The sequence below is a fragment of the Rhinoderma darwinii genome, chromosome 6, assembly GCF_050947455.1.
Source record: "Rhinoderma darwinii isolate aRhiDar2 chromosome 6, aRhiDar2.hap1, whole genome shotgun sequence".
Taxonomy (NCBI): domain Eukaryota; kingdom Metazoa; phylum Chordata; class Amphibia; order Anura; family Rhinodermatidae; genus Rhinoderma; species Rhinoderma darwinii.
Window position 1 is genome coordinate 55,405,540 of NC_134692.1, and position 22,972 is coordinate 55,428,511.

General features: G+C 42.9%; 2 protein-coding genes across 5 annotated transcripts in view; one reads left to right on the forward strand and one right to left on the reverse strand.

Annotated features, from left to right (window-relative positions):
• Positions 1 to 2,733: 2,733 nt before the first annotated feature.
• On the reverse strand, positions 2,734 to 22,791 carry LOC142655524 (queuosine 5'-phosphate N-glycosylase/hydrolase-like). 4 transcript variants are annotated; one of them, XM_075829782.1, is made up of 5 exons: positions 22,441 to 22,791; positions 11,966 to 12,319; positions 7,482 to 7,741; positions 4,607 to 4,802; positions 2,734 to 3,657 (listed from the first exon to the last, which is right to left on the reverse strand). In XM_075829782.1, exons 2-5 carry the CDS (start codon positions 12,300 to 12,302, stop codon positions 3,425 to 3,427), a joined length of 1,026 nt encoding a protein of 341 aa, XP_075685897.1. In that variant the 5' UTR covers positions 12,303 to 12,319; positions 22,441 to 22,791; the 3' UTR covers positions 2,734 to 3,424. The 4 variants fall into 4 exon arrangements, with proteins under 4 accessions (XP_075685897.1, XP_075685895.1, XP_075685894.1 ...); XM_075829780.1 differs by having other exon boundaries at positions 22,417 to 22,791; XM_075829779.1 differs by lacking the exon at positions 22,441 to 22,791 and adding an exon at positions 22,320 to 22,407.
• ORC2 (origin recognition complex subunit 2) overlaps positions 22,468 to 22,972 on the forward strand; it is a 57,054-nt gene continuing 56,549 nt past the window's right edge. The window contains exon 1 of the mRNA XM_075829777.1: positions 22,468 to 22,615. The gene's annotated coding sequence lies outside the window, so the exon portion shown is untranslated. The remainder of the gene's footprint in view (positions 22,616 to 22,972) is intronic.

The window sequence follows — 22,972 nt, forward strand, 5'->3', positions numbered from 1 at the left end:
ACTAGGTTTGTAGCAGCCGGCATGATGTGCGCACGGCATGACATAGGTAAAACAGCAAAGGTACCTGTGAAAAGTGCAGCCCGGCCAGATTAACAGTCCCAGCGACTGCAGAACATATAACTACCCGAGGTAGAAGTGTATGACAAGTGTTTGTGTGTGTAGACCTGTTCTCAGGGGGGCCTGAAGCCCGGCCTGTATTTTCCCCACTGCAGACGTTGTGTGCAAGTGACAGGGGAACAATGTTATCCCAAGTATTGACCTGATGTTTGTACAATAAGATATCAGCAGTTCTCCAGATGTTATTCCAAAGTTAGTTTGTTTAATAATTGTATTTAAGAAGTGTTGTGGGAATATTAAATACTGAAGTTAAGTTTTATGTAAAGTTCTGGATCAGCCTTAGCAATGGACTATTAGAGTCATGCGTCAGATAAAAGGTACAGAAGTGGAATATTCCCATTTGAAAATATTTTTAGTTATTTGTTTTTTTGTCGTTGTTATTGTGAAAGGAAAATTCTGTGCAGTGTTTGTGTGTGTGTATATATATATATATAAAGAAGAAAAATGAGTTTGCATGTACCATTTCTAGTTATTGCTCAATGTGAACGTTTGATGTAAAGATGTTATTTGTTAATGTTTTTCTTCAAATTAATTATTTGATTAAGATCAATTAATGTTTATACAATGAAAAAGCTTGCTCTCCACAGGAAGAGTCCAACTGGGAGCGGAAGGCGTGAGAACCAGATTCTAACAGAATGTGGACGGATAAGGGAACGTGAACCGGTAACACCCAAGGCACTCTTGATGGCTTTTGCATTGATGGTGTATGACCTCACATAGGCCCCAAGACTGCAAGGATCGATTTGGTAAGATCTAATTGGTATGTCCCAGGCTTTACAGCTGTTGCTGCTAAATTCTGTTAGAGCTGTTTGATTTGCCTACAGAACAGTCCTGGATGACCGGTGCCAACCTTATCATACCCGCCTCCCACAAAGAGAACAGACCTTGAGAGGCCTCCCCATGCAATACAAATTAGAGTAAGAAAAATTGGTTTGTGACAATCTGTGTATATTTTGGTGAGCTGGAGATGTTCCAGGCAATCAGCTCAGATCAAGGTACAAATCCTGCTGGAAAGCGTGACACCAAGTGCAAATGAAATGTACCCAATAATTACACATCTTCTAGGTGCCCTGTCCATTGGAACAGAGAAGTTTTTCTTATATAAAAGGTGTTTGTTTGTTTGATTTAGTTTAAGGTCCTGACATTGTTATTGTATGTACTTAGAACAACTTTTATAGTACGTAGATGTTATCACCAGATTAGTAACAATTGACAAGGGTTGGGGGTCCCCAGCAAGTGCCATTAAACATGAACTAAAAGATTTTTAATACAATGAACTCCATTACTGAGGTGCGGCAGGTGCAGCCGGAGCCAGTACAACGCGTTTGTCATGAACTGACGGCAGTGTCACAATTCCAAGCAGCCGCCCAGACAAGTAACTTACCGGAGAAAGAAGACAGATTAGCGGAGGGTTTGTGGAGTCATAATAACACCCCACTAATCCGCCTACGTGGGATCTCACACCAGGCTCACAGCATGAGGTGTTGTGTATAGCCCGGTGACGTAAACTAAAAGAGACGGTGTCTGACAGATGAAAAGGACCAAACCAAGTCCTGATGACATCAGCAAAGATCAAAGTAAGGACCAAAGACCTGAGTGAATCCATCAGCAGTATCAAGTGCAGAAGACAGGAGAAGAAGAGGACGATGATGTACATGACTTGTCAATACACTGGTGGGACCCCATACCCTAACCGGACATTGGTGATGGCATCATATTAGTTGTGGCCCTATTGATATATTGTTTGAGTTTCATAATCATAATATATAATTTCTGTAATTTAATATGAGAAAAAGGGAGGTTTGTGAAGGATGATTTATTTGCTTATATTCTCTGTATGAAATTACATTGTGAATTATCAAGCAGGAGGCCGAATTACTAAGATATGTATTATGTGAAAGTGATGATAATGTTTAAATGATTTAGTTTCATGCAGCAGCCATCTTGTCTGGAGTTCCCATCTTGGTTCTTTTGTAGTGAATAGGAAAGTCATTGTTCCTTTAATACAAGTAATGTTGATTTCGTATGTTTTATCTTTGACCTTGGTTCCCATGCGAATTTGGGAAGGGAGTGAGATGGGAGTGAGATGGGAGTGAGATGGGAGGATGGCCTGTATGCGTGAAGAAAGGTCTCCCCCCCCATCTCCACGAGGACATTCTGTCCAAAAGAGAGATAAGAAACCTGTAAACATAATGTGTGAAGAATTATAATGATGTATTTTATTGTATGCTTTTTACTGAATAACAAATATTGTTACATTGTCTCTGATTGGTTTACCTCAAGCCTACACCCCTTCTGAATTTCAGTTTAGGGGTATGTGCACACACACTAATTACGTCCGTAGTTGACGGACGTATTTCGGCCGCAAGTCCCGGACCGAACACAGTGCAAGGAGCCGGGCTCCTAGCATCATACTTATGTACGACGCTAGGAGTCCCTGCCTCGCTGCAGGACAACTGTCCCGTACTGTAATCATGATTATACTACGGGACAGTTGTCCTGCAGCAAGGCAGGGACTCCTAGCGTCGTACATAAGTATGATGCTAGGAGCCCGGCTCCCTGCACTGTGTTCGGTCCGGGACTTGCGGCCGAAATACGTCCGTCAACTACGGACGTAATTAGTGTGTGTGCACATACCCTAACAGTTTGAGTTTGGTAATAAATCCTTCAGAGGAGCATTTTGAACATTATCAGCAGCGTCTGTGTGTTTTTTTTCTCCTCTCTCGATATATATCGGTGAAATATCCTAATTAGGATTCTGACTAATGGAGTCTGGCCTTGAGAGTCTGTTGGGACTCGTATAAATTTCAGTCTAATATATTTTGAGCGATGGATTTCCACGACAGTACCAAATGCCGATTTAGGGCAAGTGTACAGAAGTTGTTTTTTTGCTAAAATTTTCATAGCTGTGGCAAAAACTGCCCGTTTCTTTTTATTTATTTATTTTTTAAAGTGCGGTTGCCGCCATCATTAAAACTGCAACAAAAAATCACATTTAAGCTCTATTTTTGGAATCAAAAGTGAAATAATAGTATCTCTTAAAATTAACGTGCCCCTCTTTCTTCTGCAGACATCCAAAAAGGCAACACAGACCACAAAAATTAACAAATTCACAACATTTTTATATTTTTGGGTGGGTGAGGGGAAATCAGTGACAGTGCTTTATTTTTATAGTTTATCTCCTGTTAAATTTTAAGAGACTTGGAATACATATTTTTCATCTACAAGCTTCATTTACAATTAACAACTGCATTACTACAGGCTGATTAACTGCGAAACGTGGTCAGTAGTTTCTTTCGGTTTCTGATTAATAGTAAATACATCTAACCCTGTGAAAAGGAATTTCCTTTATTGCCTCCCGATAATCCCGAGCATAATCCCACAGGAAGTGATCAATCAAGACAGGGTTAATTTCATTGCTCATTTTCTCTCCGTTCTTCTCAAATAACTCCCGCAGGTGGTCACAGACCAGTTCAACGGCCCAAATTGAACATCCACGGATCTCCATCTCCTCACGATCTCCATTTTTGAAAAGCCAACCTACAAGTAAATTAGAACATTTCTAAGGATGACAACTTGTGCACAAGTCTTGGGAGGTCACTATCACCTACTAGGAACCAGATTCTTTTTTAATAGTAACTGGTTAGCTAGTTGACATTTAATTAATTTTATTAATTATTAATTTATTAATATTGGAAAGCCCATGTCAGATTCTGCCTCTTCTTTTCCTGGTTAGTCAGGGTTCAATCATACTAGTTAGTTGGTTAGTCTGGCACTTGATGGTTTAAAAGTTCAGCATCTCCAAAAAATGTAACTGTAACCAGAAATTGAAGAATAGTTTGCAATCATCACAATCCAAAAACATGTAATTGGCCGGAAGAGTTAGAAATCCTATTGGTTCGTCTGGATAATGAAAGTTTCCAATTGGCCAGAAAATCTGATACTCCGTAACCAAACTGGTGCCAGACTATCGATAACCTATAATAATAATCCTCTGTGAAAAGAGAGTGGGCAGAGTAGGAGTGATCTGGACCCCTGAGTCTTACCAAGCGCTATAGTAATGATACACTTAGTTTGGGTTAATAAAATCCATTGGTAACATACATTTGGTAGTTTAGCAAAAAGTAGGATGAGGACAGAAAGAGCGTATACATGATCATAGGGTTTGTTTGTAGTATATTACTATGGAGATGCATAGATCTGCATAGGAGCTGTAAAAACAAAACAATTCGAAATTTGTAAATCAAGACCTATTGCAAATTTGCTAAAAAAAAAATTATTCTGTCCGCCATTTGTATTTACAGACTATTACATCAAGCAAGCCTTGTATATAAGAATATTAGCCCTCTATGTATAAAGTGAAATTTGCTAGGATACTTATAATACCACCCTTTAATTACCAATACTTCAGAAAACTAAATATATATATTTTCTCCTTTGAGTAAGCCTGCTTTCTATGAGCGAACTGCAGTATATACAGTATACAAACCTTCATTCAGCTTTTTCAATAAATCTTCTGAATATCTCATAGCGCCAAAATGGATGAGAGCTTGGGGAATCCTGTAGTCCGCAAACATGGTGATCTTATCAATATCCTGGAAGCAGCCATCATTGTGTCCCTCCAATACTCCCCAGGTGTCTCCTACAAGAATCTGTGCACGCTTATAGAAGGCCACCTTCTGACCCTAGAATTGAAAAATAACAGAGAAAAAATACAAGCAACTTTGTAATGTGATTGAAATGCTGTATTATAAGGTTATGGCTACCACAGTACATATATAATAGTAATGGTTTACTTTCCTAGGCCTACATATGCTTATGAACTCTACATATCTAAGAAATCTTGTCCTTGGATGAACTATTACACTGTTGTATTAGACGTACGGTCTTGTAGTTTACAGGCAAGTTGCACATATTTTACTTTGAAAGGGACTCGTGTACTTATTGAGCAAGAAGAAATTAGCAGAATCAGCAAAATTCACGATGATAAGGTTATCAGCAATAGTACAATAACTGTAGAGAGGAAAACTATGTCAACAAACTAATGCGATAGTCATACAAATTACTTCAATTAACACCGGCAGATATTGCCCGTGTTTACCACCTTTAAAACGAACACCTATCGACAATACAGCTTGTCAATCGCGGTCCCTACAAAAGAAACAATGCTTGTTTAGTATGGGGACGAATGATTGTTACTACGATCGTTCGTTTCCATGCATTTGCCGCATAAAAGATGTGATAATCCGATGAATTAATGAATTTTCTCGTTCATCGGTTGATCTTTGCCCTGTTTAAACAAGGCAATGATCGGAAACGAGTATTCATATGCGTTTACCGATCATCAACTTGTGTAAAAGGGCCTTCATTTACAATAAAAAAAAACAACAAAGTACACATGTTGAGTGTAGCAGTGACTTTAAAGCCACAACATTTTGTCCCTACGTTTATCATGTATGTCGGGGAAAACTCCAGACCTACACGCAAAACGTGTCCAGAGGGCTCTATTGGCCCGACGGGTCAAAAAGAGTGACCTTTTGGTGTTTGTTGGGCTGGTACACCTCGGTATACCTTTTTTCTCTTTTTTTATGAAGGATGGAATAGGGTAGAAAACGACACTATTCGACCACGAGGGATCTTGCAAAAACAAATGTGTACCGCGCAGTATAAATTATTATTTTAAATTTTTTTTCATTGTATGTCTTTTAACATGGAGGACTATGGGTGATGGATGCCTCTGAATGGCATCCTTCACAGGTAAACGCTAAAACTTATATGTCGGGGAGCTTCGCCAGGGCCGGAGTTCTGAAAGAGCATCAGGTAGCGCTCATGCCCAGAGATCCCGGTCCTGAGGAAGCTCCTGATGTCACGGTCCATATATTGCTAGAGACTTTAGGAGATTCCCCAGGGCCAGAGTCTTTGGGCTATATATCCCACTGTATGCCTATACAGTTAGATTCGTTGCAGCCTTCCGTCGGAGGTATACGAGACCTCCTGATATATACCTCCGATGGAAGGAAAAAATGTGATGTGAAGGGGAGTAACCCAATATTCATATGGGGAGTGCAGGTCTTAATAATCAAACACAGTTTAGTGATATATGGTAAGGGTTGATTAAACCGGTTTAGCAAAAGTATCAGAGTGTGAGACAATGAAGGAGTGTGCGGGAGAGCAAAGGCAGCCACTTACATTACTATTCCACCTATTGAAATAAGACACACACTTAGGCTACATTCATAAGAACGTGGCCAACCTCGGACGTGAAAAACTGCAGCTTTTCACGCCCGAAATGCACCGTGCGGGACGCGTTATCACGCATCTCCCATAGACTAGAGTCTATGAAGGGATGCGTGAAAACACAAGAAAATAGGACATGTCCTATTTTTTCACTGAGCCTTAACACGCTCCATTGAAACAACGGTTGTGTGAACGGCCCCATTGAAATACATGAGTCCGTGTCACTGCCGTTGTTTTAGCGGCTGTCACACGGACAACAAACACGCTCGACTCAATGAGTCCTTAGAGGAGCTAAACGGGCCCATTTATGGGGCAGTAGTGGGAACGTCTTTTGGCTGTACAATTTTTCACCCATCAGCTACCATGCGTATGTGGGAAACAGTACAGTACAACAAATGGCGCAAGGCCATTGCAAGATTACAATCTACCAAGAATGGGGAAGTGATACAAAAGGAACAAGGATTACTTTACAGCAGTCAAGCAGCCATATACCAGTATAGCGACTCGTAGCAAAAACAGAGTGTCGGTGCAGGACTGTGGCTTGTATTAGCCAAACAAGGCCGATGCAAAGCTTCAGAAAAAGGAGTGACCTCCCCTTGTACGATAAAGCATCAAAAAAAGGAAAGCGGAGCAGCACTCAAAGTGAAGTGGGTTTATTCCCCAGACATCTAATACAATGTTTCACCTTCTCAATGAAGTCATTGTCAAGCCTTGAAAATGCCTTCATTGAGAAGGTGAAATGTCGTATTAGATGTCTGGGGAATAAACCCACTTCACTTTGAATGCTGCTCCGCTTTCCTTTTTTTTGATAAGTATAGCGACTCTGTATTCGGTGCACCAGCAATCCAGTACTGTTCTCTATAAGGTGCTATGTGTGTGGTACTGAAGTAAAGAAAGGGAGTCCTATTACAAAACGCAGACTACCATACGGAGAAGCAGCAAGAGTTCTGTCTGAGCTCTCCACATGAAGTGGTGAACAGCACCCCTGTACTATGGAACGGTTTTAACTCATTATGGTCATCCTATGAGTGCCCTAACTTACAGCGTCTCAGTCTCCTGCAGTGGCACTTTAAGTAAAGTTTTTAAATGGTGCAACACATTAACAATAATAAAGACATTTTTATAACCTGGAAGACACCTTCATCCCTATAGGATGGGAAATTTTCCACAACCAGCTGCATCACTTTCACTGCACTTCTCTCACTCATTTTCAAACAATTCAGAAAAGAGCCTCCAAATTTCTCCTGAAGAATCCTTCCGGTTTGATGAAGGATCTCAAGACGTTCCTCAATCATTGGGATAGGAAAATCAGAGTCACTACGTAGTACATGCTTCAGCTGGTCCATGGTAATGGTGGAATAATAAGAGGCAGTGGTGAGGGGAATTCCTGTAGAGAAAAAAAAATAATAATAAATTGTCGACTGTTTATGTCAGCCTGAACATTTATAGACAATAGCGATATTTAGTTTAGCAATTTTGATTGTCCAAAATGGGAACACATTGGCAACACTGTATGTGGTCAAATTATACATGTATAAGTTAAAAGGGTTTTTCCACCTTCTGACAACTAATGACCTATCCACCGGACCCCGCACAGATCAGCTGGTCCGGTGCCTCCGTGATCTGGAGGTACATGCCGGAAGCACTTAGCTCCGGCCACTGAATAGTGGCAGAGCTGCAGTACTGCAGTGAATAGGGGCAGACTTGCAGCTCTGCAGCACGGCCGCTATGCTATGTACGGAGCCAACTGCTTCCGGGCTCCGTACATAGCATTATGTGCCATAACATCCGGTGCCCGCAGGCCACCGGAGCGGCCCCGTACCAATGATATACTGATGACCTATCCGGTGGATAAGTCATCAGTAAGGTGGACAACCCCTTTAAGGGCCGTTTGCACAAACGATATTAACACCTTCCCGCTCCTTGACGTACTATTCCATCATGCGGAGCTCGGTGACTTAATAGTACGTCATGGGGAAAATGCATCGCCATTTTCCCCCGGCATTTCATTGAGCTGTGATGCCTGCTGTTTCAGACAGCAGGCTATCACAGCTCAATGTGCAGGGACCAATCGTGGTGGTCCTGCCTCTGAGATCGCCGCTATTGGTTAGTCAGTGACGACCGACCAATAGCAGAGATTGCATAAATAATTTCCTGCTCTGACCGGAGATCCTGCCGCACCCGCTCTCTGTTGGTGTTTGAGAGCGGCGAGAGACCGTGCAGACTGGTGGAAAAAAAATATATAGATTTTTTTTCTTTTCCCACCTTCTATCCACTTCCCACTCCAGTCCTTGTGTTCCCCTTGTCACCCACGTTTTTAGTCAGTGATCTCTATCACTGGCCACTTGAGTTTTCAGCATAATCCACATTTCTTGGTCCCTGGGGAGTATTTTTTATTTATTTTTTTTATTTATAAAATATAATAAAAACTATTTAAAAAAAGTTAGTTTAGAAAGTTAGCAGCTAGTTACTTTAGTATTAGGGTTAGTGTCAGGGAATCGTCAAAAAGCGTAGTTAGGTATAGCATCAGGGAATTTTGCATCGGGAATCAGTCACAATAGTTAGGTTTAGCATCAGGGAAGCTCAGAATAATCCTGTTAGGTTTAGTGTCAGGGAATCGTCACCCTAGTTAGGTTTAGAGAAGTCCAGTCGTTCTATAAAAACAAAAAACAAAAATTTTAAATTAAAATTTACATATTTATCCGCAACATCTCAGCTAGTATTAGTGTTTGTTAGTGTCAGGGAATAGTTAGGTATAGCGTCAGGGAATTTAGTGTCAGGAATCTGTCACCGTAGTTCGGTTTAGTGTTACAGATCCATCACCGTAGTTAGGTTTAGCGTCAGGGAAGCTCGGAATAATATAGTTACGTTTTGTGTCAAGGAATCATCGCCGTAGTTAGGTTTAGTGTCAAGGAAGTTCACATAAAATCTAGTTAGGTTTAGTGTTAGGAACTCTCGCCCTAGTTAGGTTTAGTGTCAGGGAAGTCCAATCGTTCATTAAAAAAAAAAAAAAAAAAAGAACGTTTTTAGGTAGCAGTCTATTGCTTCTAGTTAGGGAAGTATACATTTATGTTGTTCAATTTTTCTAAGGATTTTTTTTTTTTTTTGCTGTATACACAATACACGTGTCTAATAGCATAAATAATAAAAGATGTCCAAGGGTCATTTTCTGCCAAAAGAGGCCTATGCATTTCTTGCCTCTGACACACTCGTCGGATGGCGAGACTCTTTTATTTGTCAACCTCCACTGATGAAGAGGAGGGACCCCATAGGAGATGCCCCAGGACCACCACCACAGTTGAAACCCCTGAAAGTAGTGACCCCAGTTGAAACCCCCGAGCCCATTTGCACCCCCACACCAGACAATTACGAGCCCCAAATCCCTGGGTACGTGGGCAGCCCAGGGATGGACTTTTTCAAGTTCTTTTTCACTGATGAGTTTATAGAGCTTATGGTGTCCTAGACAAATTTATATGCCCAACAGTATATGATCAAGAACCCCACATCATTTTATGCCCAATCCCACAGGTGGACTCCTGTAGATGCAGCAGAGTTGGGTAAGCTCTGAGGACTGCTCTTGAACATGGGGCTTCTGAAAAAGCAATCTGTTAGGGCCTACTGGAGTACAGACATGTTATACTACACCCTGATGTACCGCATGGCCACGTCCAGGATGCGTTACGAGGCAATACTTTGCTTCTTACATTATACGGATAATGAGCAGTGCCCACCACGAGATGACCCAAGTTTTGACCGTTTGTATAAACGGAGACCCCTATTAGACCATTTCAGTGCCCGGTTTGCCCAAGCATACACCCCCGAGAAGTGTATTTCTATTGATGAGTCCCTGGTAAATTTTAACGGGAGGCTTCAATTCCGCCAGTACCTGCCGAGTAAGAGGGCAAGCTATGGCGTGGGAATGTATAAGACAGGAGTGAAAAGTAGACCCTTTTTATCATCTCAGACAGCCACTGCTTATGTAAACCTATATGTGTTCTGGAAACATTTCTAAAAAGGTGGCCAGAGGCACAGGATGAGTGGTGGCTACACAGATGTTAAAGACAGGGGAGTAGCTATATTTGGTGCCAATGTAGCAGTCACACCTGAGTCATGGTGATTGAAAAAGACACCACATAGGAAGACACCATTATTATAAATAGCACATTATAGTCCTCTGCGCATATGCCGAGCAGCTCCACCCCACAGGGCTTACTTCGCAGTCTTGGTTAGAACCTATTGCATAGGGGGTCACTGCGCCTCCCTTTTTTTCCCCAAATCCCCCTACAGGTCTCTTTCAAACTAATGAAGCAGAGCTCTGCGTTCCTGGGACCTGTCTTGTAATGTGCAATTTATGTTGTCATTCATGATGACTTTTGTAAAATTTTGAAAAATCAATAGAAATGGATTAAACATAAATGGAACATAGTAGATGAGGAGTCCTGCTACAGATTTTGCATGAAGGCCCAGTTACGCCTCTGGTTGGGGAGCTGGAAGTCCTCTTAGATATTAAAGACACTGTCGAAATCTGCATGAACCACCAAATTAAATGTAAGGTCTATGGGCCGCTTTAGGCTATGTACACATGTCCTGGATTTGCTGCCTCAAAATCCACAGCAAATCCAGTGACAGCCGCAGAGAAATCTGCAGTGACAAAACCGCCTCAAATTGTGCATATTTCCCTGTGGATACTTAAGCGAGTGGAATAATTAAAAAAAACAAAAAAAAAACACACTATACTCACCTTCCCTGGTGCTGACATGGCAATGCTTTCCCGGTCCCCTCTGCATCCTAGCCTTCAGCAATGACGTGTCAAATATGACCACCGCAGCCTGTGATGTGACCGATGCAGCCTATACACATCACATCGGTACTGAAGGCCAGAATGCAGAGATGGATTGGGGGACCAGGCTAGCGTTACCATGGGAGGGGTAGAAGATTGGTAAGGCAAGTATAGTGGGCTTTATTTTTTATTTGAAACTGCTTTTTTCAATTTATTATAGTCCAGACCTGAGGATTTTGCTGATGATCCATGTGTAATCCTCAGCAAAATCCATAACAACTGGGATTTATTGCAGATTTTGACTCCCACATTAACCTCAATGGAGAAAATCCCTGTCCAAAGTACAGCAGAAATTGAGAAGCTGCAGGTTTAAAACTCTGCACCGGAGATGCAGGTTTTTTGCCAGCAATTACGGATGGAAAATACCGGCCTTAGGCCGGATTCACACGAGCGTGTTCAGTCCGTGATCTACGGTCCGCAGGTCAGCCGCATTTCCCAGACCGAACACAGTGCAGGGAGCCGGGCTCCTAGCATCATCGTTATGTACGATGCTAGGAGTCCCTGCCTCTCCACGGAACTACTGTCCCGTACTGAAAACATGTTTTCAGTAAGGGACAGTTTTCCCGCAGCGACTACTAGCGTCATAGATAACAATAACGATAAGCGCCCAGCTTCCTGCAGTGTGCTCAGTCCGGGAAATACTGCCGACATACGGACCAGATATCCCGGACAGAACACGCTCGTGTGAATCCGGCCTTAGGGAGTATTCATTAAAAAAAGGGAGTGAAACAAAATACAGCCAAATAAATCCACCTTTAGTTGTGTACAAACCTTCATCCAAGGCTCTGTTCATCGCAGCACAGAATGACCAGTAGCCACTGTACTCCTTCCCTTTGTACTTGACTAAGAACTTTTTATCTTCATGCTCAGACCAGAAGGAGAAGTTTAAAGTGTCTGCAAAAAAAACCCAGTTAACAGCATCTTCCCCTGAGCCCTGTGGATTCAATTCATGAAGAGATTTCCATCCTTTCAGCGTGATCTCCTTCCGTCTAATCTTCTCAAAGAGCTTCTCAGCGAGGGAGCGTACACCCTCCAAATCCACAAACACATGCTTGCTGTTCTCAGTGATGAACTTGCCAGTGTCTCGGGGTGAAAGTGGAGCTGCCATTCTGCTGCTGTGATGGTCTATTCAAAAACAGAAAGCAATAGTGATACTTTATGCTTTTCACTACATAAACAAAATAAGAAAAATGGTAAAAGGGATGCACAAAATTATATAGCCTACAAGTACAAAAAAAATGAGGAAACTTCAGGCTGTGTTGTGACCCGCTTTAATGTTTGACGGAAAAGGTGTCTTAAATTGAAAATGCACAATCGATAAAATCAGATCTGTCTTCTTTGCCATTAACTGTGGAAGTCCTTAAAGGGACACTAACTTTTCAACCAATTTATGGTAATCTAAACATATCGGATATACTAGTCCTTCTGAATGAATTAGAATATCATCAAAAAGTAATTTATTTCAGTAATTCAATTCAAAGAGTGAAACTCCTATATTATATAGATTCATTACACACAGAGTGATCTATTCCGAGCATTTTTTCTTTTAATGTTGATGATTATGGCGAAAAGTTAATGAAAACCCAAAATTTCGTCTCTCAGAAAATTAGAATATTATAGAAGCCCAATTTCAAAAATGATTTTTAATACCGAAATGTTGGTCTACTGAAAAGTACAGTATGTACAGAATATGCCCTCAATACTTGGTCGGGGCTCCTTTTGTATGAATTCATGCCATGTGGAATCCTGTTAGACGGCTGCGCTGACTCTGGACTTGATATAACACAGTGGACCAACACTGTTGCTCAGTGTCCAAAGTCCTGTTTTCAGATGAAAGTAAATTTTGCATTTCATTTGGAAATCAAGGTCCCAGAGTCTGGAGAAAGAGTGGAGAGGCATCAATCCAAGTTGCTTCCGGTCCAGTGTGAAGTTTCCACAGTCAGTGATGGTTTGGGGAGCCATGTCATCTGCTGGTGTTGGTCCACTGTGTTATATCAAGTCCAGAGTCAACGCAGCCGTCTACCAGGAAATTTTCGAGCACTTCATGCTTCCCTCAGCTGACAAACTTTATGGAGATGCGGATTTCATTTTCCAGCAGGACTTGGCACCTGCCCGCACTGCCAAAAGTACCAATACCTGGTTTAATAACTACAGTATCACTGTGCTTGATTGGCCAGCAAACTCGCCTGACCTAAGCCCCATAGAGAATCCCAATAGGGAAGATGAGACACCAGACCCCACAATGCAGACGAGCTGAAGGCCACTATCAAAGCAACCTGGGCCTCCATAACACCTCAGCAGTGCCACAGGCTGATCGCCTCCATGCCACGCCGCATTGATAACACCTCAGCAGTGCCACAGGCTGATCACCTCCATGCCACGCAGCATTGATGCAGTAATTCATGCAAAAGGAGCCCTGACCAAGTATTGAGGGCATATACTGTACATACTTTCCAGTAGGCCAACATTTCAGTATTAAAAATCATTTTTGAAATTGGCCTTATAGAATATTCTAATTTTCTGAGACACTAAATTTTGGGTTTTCATTAACCGTTAGCCATAATCATCAACATTAAAAGAAAAAAATGCTGGAAATAGATCACTCAGTGTGTCATGAATCTATATAATATAGGAGTTTCACTTTTTGAATTCAATTACTGAAATAAATCAACTTTTTGATGATATTCTAATTCATTGAGGACTAGTAGATTAATTTTGTAATTTACTTACTGTTAAAATCTAGTTGTTTTATCCATGCAAATTCTGTGTGAAGTTACTGTCACTAGGTGTCTCCCTACCTGTAATCTACTGTCCATCCCCTGTTGTCAAGCAAAGTCCGTCCCTAGTTACAGAGCAGAATTGACGGGCTGCAGAAAGCAGAGGTGTGTCTCTTCACTGCCTGCCTATACAAGTCTATAGAGAGGGGAGGGGGGATAAGAAGCAGAGTGAGAAAGAAAGAAACACACAGATGTGCTGCAGCTTCCTGGTAAGTGTTATTTGTCACTTCAGTACAGGTTTCTCAGCTAAACTGCTCATTACTGCTGTATAATGTCCTCCATGCTGCTGCAGCTTCTATATATGTGATAGATAGAGTTAGGAGAGAAGGATTCCTCTTCTATGTGTGCTGTGTATAGAAGACATGATAGCAGTTAGGTTCCACCCACTAGATCAGAGAAAACTGAGAAATACCGTAGATAGACACTGCAGAGGGGAAAATTTGCAAAAAAATTGCAAAATACAAGTCATATAATGGCCAGAAATAGTGTTATTCCTCATGTACACACATATGACAGCTTATTCTGATAAGTCACCTGAAAAGTTAGTTATGTACACCTTTGAAGAAATAAATTTTTTTTTTAATAAATCAATGTTTTAAGGGATTTAAAACGTTTTATTTTAACTTTTTAAGATACAACCTCATAACTTAGATGTGATTAGTTATTAGCTGGATCCCTCGGGTCAGCTTTCAGCCAAGCCGTCAGTTCAGATGACCTGACCGATTTGGCTTTGATGGAACGTTACAGCTTCTATGTATACAATGTACATAGCCTTTAAGCTATGTTCACATTGCGTGTGGGCTTTACATTCGGTACATAAGCCAGGGAAATCTCCTGGTATATGCAACGAACATAAAACCCTGACTTACCATACAGTGGCATGTGTCACAGGATCCCACATAAATAAAGCACATACCGTGTGGCATATGTGTCATATTTTGAGGCCATGTCGCCCAGCCCTACTGAAAGGTTCCACTTCCATCAAGAGACAATTGTTCCCTTGCACTCCAGGAACGGACATCACGGAAACAGCTGAGAGTTTGACAAGTCCATAAACTACAATGGAAAGAGCCACACGCATGTACAGCAACCTCTCCACCTTATCTCCTCCTCTCAGATATTTATGGTATATCGATAGGCGGTAAATGTCTCAGATGGGAATAAAGGAACAAATAAGACGGATTGTCATGGTCTGCACAAGGCATAATATAATAAGGGTATGTGCACACGATAACTGCATTTACGTTTGCAATTACGGAGCTGAATTTCAGACGTAATTGCATGTACTGGCGTTTTTCGTTGCGTCTTTTACGGACGTAATTTGGAGCGCTTCTTCATTGAAGTCAATGAAAAACGGCTCCAATTACGTCCCAAGAAGCGTCCTGCACTTCTTTGACGAGGCTGTTATTTTACGCGCCGTCTTTTGACAGCGACTCATAAAATGACAGGTAGTTGGCACAGTACATCGTAAAGCCCATTGAAAGTAATGGGCAGATGTTTGCCGACGTATTGGAGGCGTTTTTCAGACGTAATTCGAGGCGTAAAACGCCTCCATTACGTCTGAAAATAGGTCGTGTGAACCCAGCCTAACCGTTTTATCTGGCTTGCTGCTTAAAATAGAACTCATACAGCACCTCGGTTCCCCCATAAGAGTATGTGCATCCGTGTGCTGTGCGTGATTTTCACGCACCCATTGACTTCAATTGGCGATAGGTGCGTGAAAAACGCACCAATTTAGGACATGCAGTGAGTTTTACGCAACGGACACACACTGCGTGAAAACTCCTGCATGTGTGAACGGCCCCATTAAAATCAATGGGTCAGTGTGCTGTGCGTGATTTTCACGCACAGCACATGGACGAGTTTTACGCTCGTCTGAATGAGCCCTAAGGGTATGTTCAAACGGCTGGAAAATCTGAAGCAGAAAGCCTACAAATATCTGCCTATTGATTTCAATGGGAAATACAGCATTCTGTTCCGACGGGGCGTTAGTTTACGCCTTATTTTCAAATAACGTAGCTTAAAAAGAAGCCCCGTAAAAAGAAGTGCATGTCACTTCTGGAGCCGTCTTTGGAGCCGTTTTCCATTGACTCAATGGAAAAACAGCTCCAAAAACGCCTGGAAAAGACGCCACAAAAAAACGCTTGTTGATTAAAAAACGGCTGAAAATCAGGAGCTGTTTTCCCTTGAAAACAGCTCCATATTTTCAGACGTATTTTGTTAAGCATGTGAACATACCCTTACAGTGCCAGCCAGGCAAAACCCCCCATGGATGCGACTGTCAAAGCCAGCTGACAGCTGTTTCTGAACTATCAGGACACAGGTAAGCAGGTCTGTGTCCTACAGGCAGGGGGCCCCAGAAAACAGGAGCGTGAGCCTCATGCGGCCCCCAGACAGCAGGTTGTGCACCCCTGCTTTAAAAGTAGGCTGGATATACACTAAAGAAATTCTGTTGCTGGTGCCTAACTTCTTGGGTTGTTTCCTATTAAAGTCTATGGAAGTTCTTGAGACCCCTCCTCATTTGCAATCAGACATTTACGGCACGTTCTTTGGAAAATCAATTTATGTCTAAAGTGGGAAAACGTCTCTATACATGATTTGGAACCACTTTCAATAAGAAATTGCATTTTATGGCGATTTATCTTTTTTTTTTAGGCTCTGTTCACACTGACTCCTTTTTTAGAGGATCCATGACAGATATGATGGATCTGTTTTGTAACAGATTCTAATGGATCAGACTGACATAATAGGATCCATAAGATTTCTAGGTTTTCTTTTTTACTGGGTTGTACAGCGCAGAAGACTAAACGTCATTGTGAATATGGCCTTAAAACCCAACAAATATGTAAGTAGAAGGCAAAGTCTACACTGACTAAGACATGCTGGATAATAATTAACATTCCAGTTATATTATACAGATAAACTTCAAAGAGCTAGTCACATTGTGCAATTCACAAATGATACTGTATAATGACCACACAACGCTTGCTGCGTTTTTAGGAATAAAAAAAATACAAGAAAATATGTTTTTGAATGGCCGCATCCCAAGAGCCGAAACTTTTTTTCTTTTTACGTCGATGTAGCCTTATGTGGGCTTGTTTTTTTGCGGGACAAGGTTTAGTTTTATTGGTACTATTTTGGGGTACATGGTATTTATTGATTAACTTATTTTATTTTTTATGGGAGAATGGGAGGAAAAAAAAAAAAGATTTTGCGTTGATTTTTGTGTTGTTTTTTAAAAAAAACGTAATGTGTTAGCTTTATTTTTCGAGTTGTTACGATCGCAGCGATACCATATAGGTTTATGTGTGATTTTTTTTTTCCACTTTTATTAAATAAAATTACTTTTTGGGGAAAAAAGTGGTTTTATTATTACTGTAAAACGTCTCCAAAAACGTCCCAAGAAGTGACCTGCACTTCTTTTTCGCGGCCGTTTTTTTACGTGGCCGTTTTTCAAAACAGCCATATAAAAAAACGGCCCGTCGGAACAGAACGCCATTTTTCCCATTGCAATCAATGGGCAGATGTTTGGAGGCGTTCCGGTTCCGATTTTTCGGCCGTTTTTGGCCCAAAAAACGGCCTAAAATAGGCCGTGTGAACGTACCCTAATATGGACTAATAGGCACTTGCTGAAGGCAGACCTGGCAGCCTTTGTTAGGCCCCCAGCTGCCATGGAAACCCACTGGAATCCCGCAATCTCGTTGCGGGTGTGCCGATGGGGTGACTGAGGGAGCACACTCCCTCTGTCAAACACATCAGATGTCGCGGTTGCTATTGACAGCAGCATCTAATGGGTTAAACTGCCGGAATCTGAGAGAGCTTGTGTATACAGCGTTCGTGTACAACAGCCGTGCTCCTGCAGCTGATCCCGTGGATACAGTGGCAGTACCCATGAGATCATATACGGGAACTAGCTCCTGCATGTGACAAATATATCCGTAACTCGTCATTAAGGGGTTAATTATGGACAACTGTGTCATGCGATCTCAGTTTGACCACCTATCTAAGGATCCACTCACCCGTTGTGGTTAAGGTGCGGTTAGAGCCACATCTGAAAATGCATTTTTAACATGATTTGCTGCTCGATGCAGAAAAAAAAAAAACGTAGCTGCATAAAAAACCACACCAAATTGCGGTACAACCGCATGTCGTTTTCGGATGCGGTTCTCAACGTGTGAATGAACCCTTAGGCTGTGATCAAACATCACCGTTTTGCGGCATGTGAACACAGCCCAAGGGTATGTTCCCACTGGCTGGTTACGCTGCAGATTTTCCGCAACAGAAAATCTGCTGTTGGATCTTATAAATCCGCAGGTAAAACAGTCACACTAATCCGCATCATTTTTGCTGCGGTAATTTCATATTTTCCGCAGTAGATTTAAATGCGGCTTTAGGCCGGATTTACACGAGCGTCTGCGTTTTGCGCGCGAAAACACAGCGTTTTGCGCGCGCAAAAGGCACTTAACAGCTCCGTGTGTCATCACCATATGATGCGTGGCTGCGTGATTTTCGCGCAGCCGCCATCATTATGACACTCTGTTTGTATGTTTGTAAACAGAAAAGCACGTGGTGCTTTTCTGTTTTCATTCATACTTTTTACTGCTGTTGCGCGAATCACGCGCGTCCCACGGAAGTGCTTCCGTGTGCTGCGCGTGATTTTCACGCACCCATTGACTTCAATGGGTGCGTGATGCGAAAACAACGCACAAATATAGGACATGTCGTGCGTTTCACGCAGCGGACACACTCTGCGTGAAAATCACGAACTGTCTGCACGGCCCCATAGACTAACAGGTTCGTACGACACGCGTGAAAATCACGCGCGTTGCACGGAAGTATTAAACACTCGTGTAAATCCGCCCTTCGTGTGAAGCATTGATTGTAGGAAATATTCCCTAACAGCAGTGGCCTCCAGGAATGGTTTGGGTAACATGATATGGCATAATCCACATGCTGCATATTAGGTGCGAATGTGCAGCATATATTTTCCAGCAAAGTAAATGACATTCAAAGTAATCTCATCTACACGTTGCAGATATTTCCTGCACGTAAATTGACGTCCGGTGCACATTTTAAAATCCGCAGCATGTCAATTTATCTTGCGTTTCCGCCTTCGAATTGTATCTGAACTGTAGCATAAAACCACACCTACTTCTGCATCAAAATTTAAAAAAATGCACTTTAAAACGCACTATTAGGGTCACTTCAGATGTTGTATAAATACTGTGGATTTTCCGCAACGTAATTTGTTGCGGAAAATCCACAGCAAATACAGTAGCAGAAAAGTGGATCAGACAAAACAAATCCCAACCACACGATGCGTAAATACTGAGCGGAAAAAAATGCTCAAAAGTCGACCTGCGGTGCGGAATTTTATTCCGCAGCACGTCAATTGTAGTTGCGTAAATGCTGCTTATTTGTTGTTGCTTTTCCCCATTGAATTCAATGGGGAGCTAAATCCCGCAACAAAAATGCATGTCAGGGAAAAAAAATAATCTCATATTTACCCAGAAGTCTGTGTTCCTCCCTCCAGCGCGGTCTCCTGGGATGACGAAACATCCCATGTGACTGCTGCAGCCAATCACGGGCTGTAGCGGCTGTCACATGGGATGAAACATCATCCCAGGAGGCCGGCCTGGATGACGTCAGAGGGCTTGCCTCTTGGGATGACGTTTCATGCCATGTGACCGCCGCTGCAGCCAATCACAGGCTGCAGCAGTCTCCTGGGATGAAACGTCATCCCAGGAGGCTGGCCTGCTAAGTGCTGCAGTTTCCCGCAGTGGAAAAAGTGCACCACAGTTTGGTGCGCTTTTTCACCCGGAATTCCCTGTGGCGCAAAGTGCTATTACGCAGCTTATCCGCCCTGTGTGAACACAGCCTAGGGCCCGATTCACACGAACGTGTTAAACGTCTGTGGGATGGCCGTTGAAACAGCAGCCGTCCCACGCACCTATGTAATTCAATGTGGCCGTTCACACAGCCGTTGTTTCAACAGACCGTGTGAAGGGTCCGTGGGAAAATAGGACATGTCCTATCTTTTCACGCTTCCCTCCATAGGCTCTCAACTACAGGGGATGCGTGACATCATGTCCTGCAGCGCTGAGCACGGATGCACCTCAGACGTGAAAAACTGCCGATTTTCACGTCAGAGAGGCGCAGCGCTCGTGTGAATCAGGCCTTAGGCCGGGTTCCCACAGTGCAGATTTGCTGCAGATTTTGCCTGCATTTTGTAAGCCAAAACCTGAACTGGATCCAGGAGAACAGACCTATAAGGCCTTTCTTTATATATTTCTGCTGTTAAGGTTCCGTTTCTGGCTTAAATGATACATGTAAAATCTGCAGCAAATCTGCACTGTGGGAGCCCAGCCTTTAGGTGTGGATTTTACCTGCGGTTTTGATGCAGATTTTCTTCACCAAATTACCCAACGTCTGCATGTAGCCTAATGGGTGCAGTCACACAGCAGATTTTGTTGCAGAATTTTCTGCAACAGAATCAATGTCATTCATCTGAATAGAACTTGCAGATGTTACACTTGCTGCAGAAACAAGTCTATTCAGATGTATGGATTTTTTTCAGTCGCAGATAATTTCTGCAACAAAATCTGCCGCACGTAAATACAGCCAAAGAGTTCAAAGTATTGACTTGGCCTCCAAATTCCCCAGATCTCAATCTGAACGAGTATCTGTGAGATGTGCTGGAAAAACAAGTCCAATCCATGAAGACCCCACCTCACCGTGATTTCCGGGTCGGCCGGCCGCGGAGTGACAGCTGCGAGCCAACCCGCAAATCGCGGGACATGCACATGGCCATTATTTTCAATGAGCCCGGACCGCAGAACACGGCCGTAATAAGACATGTCCGTTCTTTCTGCGGTGCGGGCTCCCGGTCCATGCACGGACCATGAAAACCACGGTCGTGTGCATGGCCCCATAGGAATGAATGGGGCCGCAATTTTCCCGTGGATTTACGGGGGAATTGCGGCCACAAAAGCACGTTCGTGAGCATGGGGCCTTAAAGGGGATATGTGGGGATGGAAAATTATTAGCAGGGAACACACTGCAGTATGTGAGTACACCGCTAATATACATTCCGGACTCCTGTCACGCGGATTATGAGATTTTAACAGATTTAGCGCTGCCGGGGGACAGAAGTGCAGTGGCACAGTCTAACTTCATGATGACATGACTCAGCACGGTGGCTCAGTGGTTAGCACTATTGCCTTGCAGCGCTGGGGTTCTGGGTTTAAATCCAATCAAGGACAACATCTGCATGGAGTTTGTATGTTCTCCCTGTGTTTGTGTGGGTTTCCTCCGGGTACTCCGGTTTCCTCCCACACCCTGAAAACATACCAATAGGGAATTTAGATTGTGAGCCCCAATGGGGACAGTAAAAGAGGATCTCTGTACAGCGCTGCGTAATATGTTGGCGTTATATAAGTAACTGAAATAAATACAGTACAGCGGGGTCAATCACATGACGACGAGTCGGGTCGTCATGAAGTTAGACTGTGCCACTACACTTCTGGTCCCCCGGCAGTGCTATAAAAAAAATCTACGAGAGGGCCTGTTCGCTTTCCATCGGAGGTTTCTGTCATAGTCACCATTCCGGCAGGTTTCAGGTTTTCCGACAATCAATAACGTAGTTGATTCCGTCGGAAAACCGGAAACCTGCCGGAATGGTGATGAACGGAAACCATTAGCGATATCAATGGTGACTGAAATGGAAGCTGTGGTTTCACTTTCCGTTGCGGGGTTCACCAGACGGAACCCGCGAACGGTGATGTGAACAGGCCCTTAAAAAACAGACAAACGCCGTCAAATGAGTTTATGCTAATTGTACACTCTATAAAAAACACGGACGTAAACAGTAAATGGTACACGTTTGTATACAGTGGTCCATGTTTTTATAAAAAAAAACAAAAAAACGAACATGCTCGGCGGATAGCGCAAACGCAATGTGAATGGGGCCAAGCCGTACTATTGGTGGCACACAGATCTCTCCAGCACCTCTATTACAGTAGATTTATTCAGTGCAGATCTGCGGAATTCGGATCTTGAAAAGCTAGAAACCAGGTAACACAAAGCCATAGACAGTACATATTGTATGCCGAGGTACATCGCCACGTGAGGTTCTAGAGATCGATCACAGATAACAATCGGTACAAGAATACATTTACATGAACGTCCGCATTTAAACCAAAAGTAATGGCGGTTTCTGAAAATCAGTCATTAGTAAAGATGACACTGCGCCTGTGCAGCGAGTAACCGGCAACGAGGACCACATCATGTCACATTCCTAAGAATTCTGCTGAAGTATAAACAGGCACAAACCCAATCCCAGTGCTCACCTACACAACTTCACAATATGGCGCCGCCCACAGACGACACGTGTCTTCAAACCACTCCCCCTCTTGCTTTCGTACGCAGTCGTCTTGGACAACGTACTTTCTTATTGGTGTATGTAGTCACCTCCGGTTTGTTGTAGCGCTATTTCCTACTGGATTACATTTTCCGATCTGCTTGATGATTGGCTTCCGTTATGTCATTTGTGATCTGATTGGTGGAATTTGTTTTGAGTTGTACACTGCCAGGTGACAGCTAGCTGGCGGGAGACGAGAGACAGCGCGATCCGTAACACTGAGAGGCAAGTGGGAGGGGACTTTTGTGATGCTTCTATGTTGTCCTGGCTGTTGTACGTGATAATTCTTCGTAATAGTTATCAGGGGGATTACAAGAAACGAAGTCCTGCAGCTTCTATTTTGTGGATACAATACGTTTTCCTAGGTAGATGTAGCATTTCCGTATGGTCATATACGGACAGAGGGGTCAAGGACTTCTCCAAGACAGGAGTCATGCCCCCCCCCCATTTCTCTGGCCGGGAACTCCAGAGTTGAAAGCCCTACGTCACTGTTCATATATGGACAGTGACGTCAAAGGTTTCCCCAGGCTCAGCGCTTAAAGAGGTTGTCCACTGCCGGACAAGTGATGACCTATCCACCAG

Excerpts from the sequence above, each read along its gene's own strand:
- LOC142655524 (XM_075829782.1), bottom strand. The coding sequence starts at position 12,302 with ATGGCAGCTCCACTTTCACCCCGAGACACTGGCAAGTTCATCACTGAG. Across the intron at positions 7,742-11,965 it reads GAACAGAGCCTTGGATGAAG|GAATTCCCCTCACCACTGCC; the intron begins GTTTGTACACAA and ends TTTTCTCTACAG. Across the intron at positions 3,658-4,606 it reads ATTGAAAAAGCTGAATGAAG|GTTGGCTTTTCAAAAATGGA; the intron begins GTTTGTATACTG and ends ATTTACTTGTAG.